The sequence below is a fragment of the Gallus gallus genome, chromosome W (genome assembly GCF_016699485.2).
Source record: "Gallus gallus isolate bGalGal1 chromosome W, bGalGal1.mat.broiler.GRCg7b, whole genome shotgun sequence".
Lineage (NCBI taxonomy): Eukaryota > Metazoa > Chordata > Aves > Galliformes > Phasianidae > Gallus > Gallus gallus.
Genome location: NC_052571.1, coordinates 9,011,788 through 9,020,024, shown reverse-complemented (window position 1 = coordinate 9,020,024; position 8,237 = coordinate 9,011,788). Strand labels below are relative to the sequence as shown.

The following is an 8,237-nucleotide window of genomic DNA, read 5'->3' as shown; positions in this document are numbered from 1 at the left end:
AGAGAGCGTGCGCTGAAAAAAAAAAAAGAAAAAAACCAACCAGATCCCGTGACTTCTGTGATGTATCTTCCTTCTCTGACCGTGATGTCCTCTGGGATATGTAGTTCTTCTTCTCTTTTGAGAAGCAGGTATCTGGAAGGTTGTCAATCCACGGAACTGGAGTATTAACTCTTTAAGTACCCATACTGTCCATGATGTTATGATGTGGAATACCAATAGCAAAATTACAATACCATGACAGCCCCGTTCACAAGTAACATGCTGTTCACAGCAGGAGTCCCCGGCCCGGGCTCTCTCAGTCCAAGAGTTCTGTTTACGAGCCCTGACCGGGGGGCAGTGCGGGGGGTGTTTTCTATTGCTAGCAACCATTTACATTTGCTGACACAGATTACTAGCTCTAATATCTCAAACTCACTGTTTTTCCTTAACTCTTTTGTCATTTTTTTTTCCACAATTCCACTATTCGTACCCTAAATTACACTTCCACATACCCTCAATTATGCTTCCATATACCATTAACAAGTATACTTTCTTATACCATCAAAACAGTTTGTCCCACTCCCTTCAAAACCCACAAGTCAAACAGTACAGTTCTTCAATTTCCACAAACACCTAGTACTTAGACTCACAATTAGAATACTCAATTATAAAACTGGTCCTGTTACATCATTTATGTTCCTGGTTTCTTATTCAATGTTCCCCCTGACTTACCGGCAACATCTCTCCAGTGAGCCAAAATACAACCTAGAGGGGTCTTCTTTGGAATTTCTTTAGACTCTCCTTGTCCCATAACAGCTATTTATCCTGGCCAGTCTTAGACATTGGGTGAAAATCCCTTGTGTTTCTGCTGGGTAATGGAGTCCACCTACTTCCCCAGGGCACTAGAACACAAAATTCCCCGAGCAAGTATCGTAACCAACGTCCTTCAGCAAAATGGGGATTTTTACAAGAATTTTCTTAGTGTTGCTGGGTAATGGAGTCCATCTACTTCCCCAGGACATGGGAACACTGAATTCCCCGGACAAGAGTCATAACCAACATCCCCCAGCAAGACAAGAGTATTTTAAACAGGGAATGGAATTCTACAAGTAAAACTTTTGCAGCACAAATATTTAACAATTAGAAAGACAGTGACTGTGACTAACACAGTTCTTTTAACCAAGAAAAGAAAACCAGACATTTACTCCTTACACAAAGTTTAACTTGTCACTTTCCTGCCAAGCCCCTCCTGGCAGTACAATGTTACAGTGACCCATTTTTCCCCAAACTGTAAATGTCTGACCCAACACAGTTACTTGTGCCAGGGCCTTACCCCTGTTAACTTTCAGGCAGATTCATGGTTTCCATCCCATGACAAAATAAATTGCCAGTTTGGTGCCTTCAGGGCTGATACACAGTTTTTACTGCCATGCACTCTACATTGACCAACCCAACTCATGAGTGCTTTTCCCCAAGGCCTTAACCAAAGAAACTAACAAGAGAAAGAGAATTCAGACTTAGGGAATACCTTTATCCAGAGGATCTTGTCTGCTCCCACAGTGATCCGCCTGAGAGTCCCTCCCGGACAAGCTGCTGGTGGGCCCAGGGAGTCCTCCTCTTAGCGGGTCTCACAGTTGAGCAGAAAGTCTCCTGGCTGGCTCGCCAATTGAATTTGAGAAAGCTGACAAGGTAACTTGATACACCAGTGAGTTATGTCAAGTTATGTCCAGGTATTCCCTTTATTACAGCGCTGGGTGCATGGGGGATCGCTCCACCAACATGCACACCAAAGGGAGAAACGACTACATATTTATTACATTCCAAGGACACGGGTAGAAATTCCAAGAAATAATTAACATCTCTGGTGGTCATGGGATGAAGGATGAAGTCATTCTCGTTGTAAATTTCCAACCTTTTAAGGGGGGGTAGCCCTAACCGGTTCCCACTGATGTTACGTTGAGCTGAGGCATCTGTTTTGCCATCTTATCTTCAACAACAGGACATCTGTTTTACTTTCTTATCTTCACTTGACAACAAGCTCTGCAGCCTCCTCCGCATTCTGTTCTTGAGCTTACATTTATGCAAGCCTCCTGTCCTTCAGCTTATATCTGCTCAAGTTATGTGAAAGGCTGTTCTCACAATATAGAAAAGCTGTTCTCATTATTCAGTTTTGAAGGGAGTGGGACAAACAGTTTTGATGGTATAAGGAAATGTAATTCATGGTATGTGGAAGTGTAATTGAGGATATGGTGTAAGTACTTGTCATCTGCACCAGCACGAGAACAGCTCCGCACCACCCCCCTGTGGTGGCTCATATGCAGAACTCTCGGACTGAGAGAGAACTAGGGCTGGAGACTCCTGCTGTAAACAGCGTGTTACTTGCAAACAGGGCAGGGAGTCTTGCCCGAGTAATGGTTTTGAAGAACCTGGCATGTACATGTATATTATTGAACAAAATAATACCTAGGTTCGGGGTACCTGACATGATATCAAAGGATAAGGGTACTCATTTTTGTGAACAGGTATAAAAGCAGGTTAGTAAGCACCTGAGAATCAACTGGCAACTACACACCCCTTATAGGTCCTAAGCAAGCAGTCAGGTAGAGAAGATGAAGCATCTTCAAACAACCGATAGCCCTCCTATGAATAAGGATCAAGTGAGAATGACTTCATCCTTTGTCATGGTTTTATGATTTTTGGTTATCAGTATTCCACATCACAACATCATGCAGTGTACTGGGAGTTAAAGAGCAAATGCTTTAGTTCCGGGTACTTGTCCGGAAGAGAAGAAGAACTACGTTCCCCGAGAGCCTTTTCGAGTACTGTTATCATTCCTGCTCAAGGGAACAGATATAAGGGCGCAGGTCATCTGACTCAGCCCTCTTCTCGTCTCGCCGTGTTCCCTGTCGGATCGGCTTGCTGCTGCTGTTCCCGACTGCACGCAAGGCTTCTGTATTAGCGTAAGGCCTTTGGCTCTCGGACAATCTTTCTCTCAATTATTGCTGATTTATATTGTATTACAGTGTGTTATCTTACATTCCGATACTATATTTAGTAAATTAGTTTGTTTCTCCTCAGATCGTTGCCGCTGTTTTGAATTATTTTGGGGTCCCCTGTTTCCCTTCCTGGAGACGTGGATTTTGCGAAATCCCTCCGCCCCACTAGTCACGGAACTGGGCTGGACCAGCCCTTAAACCGTTGACATACTTCATCCCACGACCACCAGAAAAGTTAATTATTTCTTGGAATTTTTATCCATGTCCTTGGAATGTAATGACTATGTATACACTATGCCTTTAAATATGTAGTTGCTGCCTCTCAGTGTGCATGCTGGTGGAGCGATCCCCCATGCATCCAGCACTGTAATAAAGGGAATACCTGCTTGACATAACTCATTGGCGTGTCAAGTTACTTTGTCAGATTTCTATACTTCACCACTGAGTTTGATATCGAGTTGAGCAAAAGGTACTGTTGCTCTTCACCAACCACTCTGTGCCTACATCAAACCTATCAGAAGGCACTTTGATGCACCTAATACAAGTTCTCCCTATCACACAGGTCTTAACTTGAGGGGAAAATAAAGTTGATGAAAGTGGTAAATACTGTAGAGAGTTAGCTGGGGGGACAGGGAATGACCTCTTCTCTCTGGAGGTGGTTAAAGAAGGGTGATGTTTTTAAGCATGTTGGTTCTAAGGGAGACAAAAACTTTGTAACTCTGTATCTTTCACAACTTAACATGAAACTCATCAGGAACATAAAAAAACACAAAGTGAAGATGAGAGGACAGAAAATGGACTATGAAAGATAATGTCAGTCTAAAATGTTTCAAGTAGTTTAGCTTTCCAAAGCTATTTAAAAAAAAAAATGTGTTCTCGCACGCTTTACAACTTTACAACTTTTCAACTTGCTCCTGCATACTTTACTATTTTTCTGACCTTTGCAACTAATTTCTTTTTCTTCTTTATAAGAGCTACAGAAAATGAGAAAACATTGAGAGACAATGAAAGTAATGTGTTAGCATATACTATCAAGTACAGAAAGTATTATGTAAGCTGCAAAATATAAGAGCAATACTGCAATTTCCATTTTTTCCTCCACTAAAAGCAATCATGGTTTGAAAAAGTTTAAAATAAATTTCCAAGCTGAAAGTTCATGCCCAAGCTCCTCGAAGTTTTAAACACAGCATCTTACAACTGAGGAAACACAGTCTTTTTATTTGTAAGCTAGAGTTTGAAATACAATATACTTTCATTTTTCTAAAGAAACAGCATTTAAGAACTGAAAGTACACTGTGGCATTAAATATTAAGGTCCATATTTTAACAACTTTTGTTATTAACTTTTTTAAAGGTATGATAAATTTGTATTTTAAAGTCAACTACTTAAGCACCTAAGTGATTTAAAATAAGTACAAAATTGGAAGTCCAGTCACAGATGAGGGTGTAGAGTTGTGTTCAAGATAGAGTCTACTCACAGTGGACACGGCTGCAAACTCACAAGCTAACTTGGTCTGTCTCAGTCATGAACCCTGCAGCTCTGAGTGACACCACTGATTAGGTAAGTTTGATCTATGTAATATAAACCCTTTCTAATAAGGATATTAACTAAAGATTTTTGTTAAGCAATAAAACCTTTCTAATTAACAACAAAAATAAAAATGAAATGTTTGCTCTGTTTCAGGCACTTTCAAGATAATAGTTTATTTACTGTAGGTAAAAAGCTAGTAAACAGATTAAGGGATCTCTTAAATTTGAACTCTACAGTTATATACCATCTAGTATTCTTGCTCTGAATATTAACCAATACATTTCTAAACACCTGTAAGCCCCACAATAAATCTGCATTATGAGGAAAAAAGATATATAAATCAATGCTTAATTTGTTCAGTGCATAATATTTACACTGTGAAACCAATAGGAGATGTAACAAACAGTGATAAAGAAGCAATTAATTTTAAAAAGCTGGTTTTGTTGTGTGTTATTATTATTATTTTTTTTAAGTAGAGTGCCCCATTACAGAAATCTTAACCATCTGAACTGTAGTCATTATTTCCTAACCATTTACATGGAACACCTGCTAGGACTAACTTTGCTATTAGAGTGTAGTTTATGACCTTTAAAAGATAAACATTAACTTGCGTACAAAAAAATTAAAATCTGTACTAAAGAATCGAACTGGTCACAGCCCTCTTGCATACAAGAGGGGAAAAAAACCCACAAAAACACAATAAAACACCCTAACAATAACAGAAAGTAGTCTCTTTCTGTACACTAAGTATCAGTGGCAATACATAGACTGAGAATACCTGGATGGCAAACTCTGTAGGCACTGGAAACAAACAGCTTTCACATACATGCTCTTTATAAGAGGCCTTTCTTTCCACCAAATGGCAACAACTCACAAGAAGTAAGGGGCACCAGGTGTACATCTAAGCAGATCTTGCAAAATACTAAGATGAAGTCATTGTTAATATACAACTTGATCTATATATACAATATAATAGAATGTATCCCATCCCAAAACTGGTTTATGAAACATTTGGATCTTTTCACACTAGCCTTGTGACTCAGCTATCATTCTAATGAAAGTACACAAGAGACTTATAGGAAGAGCAAAATTTATGAGGCATTTTACAGGAACTACTGACAAAGCTGCTTAAAGGAATTTCTGCTTTTAAAATAATTTTATTAGATATAATTGAAACAACGCCTGTGTATGAAATGCCTTGACAGACACTTCAACATAAGTTTTGAATATTGAAAAAAAAAAACATTTTTGATCTGTTATAAATTGTACTGCAGAAGTATTAATGCATGCACATATCTGTCATCTGAAAGTAGTGATCCAATTGCATGCACATTTCCTCTAGGTGTTTTCCATGTTAAAACAGTTCAGTAACAATAAGATGAAAAGTGATCAAGTATCTGAGATAAATTTAATAGGAAATGAAATGCAGTACGAACTTTTTCTATTGTTGTTTTAAACAGGAAGGTCTCTTCTACCAGCAGAATCCTTTATACAGATACACAGAGAAGGAGGGAATACACCACTTTTAATTCCCATTAAATAAGAACTGATTAATCATCTGAGAAGGTACAAATTACAGAAAATATGAATAGTGAATAGAAGAGAAATAACCAGTTTACATGAAATAAAAGAGAACACTTAAGTCTGGTTGCAGTTATTTTGTGAAAGCTGCTACAACAGCCCACAGAACCTCATTTGTGTTGGCTTTCATACATTCAACCTCAGGGTCTAAATCCAGAAGCTGCCGTACTCTCTTTGTGGCTAAATCATACAGCTCATCCAAGAGGGGGGCAAAAGCATTTTCCAGAACATCTGAAGCATGGGCTAAATAAATGAGTGCCAGCAAGCGCTTGTCCATACGATGGGGGTCATTCACCCATTTGTCAAGAACGGCTTCTTGAACCTTCTTGATGAGACGCTGTTTGATATTGTTGTTTGTGAGAGGATGTGTAGTCATGTCAAAAAGAAGGAAATTCTGTTTCTCTGTTGTCAGTACACCTTTTTCCACTAGATTTTTAGCTAACCGTTCACGGACATTTCGTAACTGGTAGTGCAACTTTAATGGATTCCACGTTTCACCTAAAACAAACAAACAAAAAAAGCCAACAGTCAGGCAAAATCGAAGCTGTACTAATATGTAGGAAATCAGCGGGAGAAATGCGACGACCATAGTAGATGATCAGCAAATCTCGTTTATTGTTTCAGCTGCGTGTACATTTATAGTGTGGATAATAGGCTCATACATATTGCTAAAGTGGAGCTCAGGATTGGCTCGCTAGTCAGTGTCAACTACGCCTATCTTTGTGCTCTGTGGTTATCTCTCAGCAAACTCTCTCTTACAGACTTCTCAAAACACTGTTGCCGGCTTTCTCCATTGGTATCCTGTTTTGTTCCTTGTTCTCATACCTGACCTTACGCGTAACAAGGTTGCTTAACCAGCTGCACAGTGTCTGCATGGCTTTTCTCAGTCAGCCAGTCATGAATAAATCTCTCCACATTTCCCCCGTTTTCTTTTTGTACGAGCCAGGTTGTATGAATCGCATCTTGAACCATCTTTTGCTAGCATTACAGTAAACAAAGCATGATTATCAGCATACCAATCACTATCTATAAGAATACACTAGATTTATGTTTCACACTTCTACAAAGCATTCCTTGTCAGTAAACTAACAGTAAAGACTACACAGCACACCAGTATTAACTACAGTTTCAATATCCCGATGAATAAAATACCACAGTCCCCACTCTGGATCAATCACTGTACCCAACCCCCACAATTAGTGCACTTCTGAGTCTCGTAACCGCCAATTGCTCCTGGCACTTCCCAGTGTCCAAGAGACCTTTCTGATGAGATGTTTTCTGCAATCTGCTAAGGGAATACCAGTCGCAGCTCGGGAGTCACGGCACTGTATATGATGTCTTGCACACCATGCGGCTATCGCTCACCGGAGTCGCTGTTGTTGTCATCAGGTTGAGATGGGTTGCTAATGTTTGGGGTTGGCTTAGTCCATTTACTGGGAACCCATAATGGGCCAGATCCTGTGGAAACACAACTTTCTCCTGGGAGCCTCCCATGATGTTTACAAAATTCTTATTAATTCCTAATTCCCTCAAAGTTTCCACAAACCCTTAACACCGTATAGTGATATTGTTCAGTTATAAACACTTGGGAACAGATCTCACAGAAGCTTGTCCACGTTCCCTTACGCGCTTCCATGCAATCAGAACACAGTACTAGATAAACAGGCTGACACTCATTCCCTGAAAGGAACACATCTCACTCACACCACACTCACTCTGACATTTAGAACAAAAAATGTAGTTTATACATAATACACAATGCTGACGACGTCTTTTATCTTGAATCTTAATAACGCTAGTACATTAGTCAATTAGTTGCAAGTCCTACCCCAGCCGGCAACGTAACCCGTGAGCTCACGTACCTCGGGGGGGGGGGGGGGGAGCAGGCACGCTCCTTCATACCCTGCGTAGGACGTCTCCTCACGCCTTACGGGCACCCCCTTTTCTATACACATACCTGATACACCAGTGGATGGTCCTTGTCTGTCCCTGCAGTGATCGGGTGAGGAAGGGAGACCTTCCAAGAAATCTTGGGGCGCGCCAAAGGTGTCCCCTCTCTCAACCGATCCCGCAGCCGAACAGAGCGGATCTATTCTCGTTGCAAAATTGAGTTGCGGAAATCAGACCCTATAACCGTTAAGGATATAGAGC

General features: G+C 40.3%; 1 protein-coding gene across 1 annotated transcript in view; it reads right to left on the bottom strand.

Moving 5' to 3' along the window:
* Nucleotides 1-4,173: 4,173 nt before the first annotated feature.
* Nucleotides 4,174-8,237, bottom strand: part of LOC107049174 (Golgi phosphoprotein 3-like) — a 135,945-nt gene continuing 131,881 nt past the window's right edge. Inside the window, exon 4 of the mRNA XM_015300432.4 lies at nucleotides 4,174-6,584. Coding sequence (XP_015155918.1) covers nucleotides 6,160-6,584 — 425 coding nt within the window. The 3' untranslated portion in view covers nucleotides 4,174-6,159. The remainder of the gene's footprint in view (nucleotides 6,585-8,237) is intronic.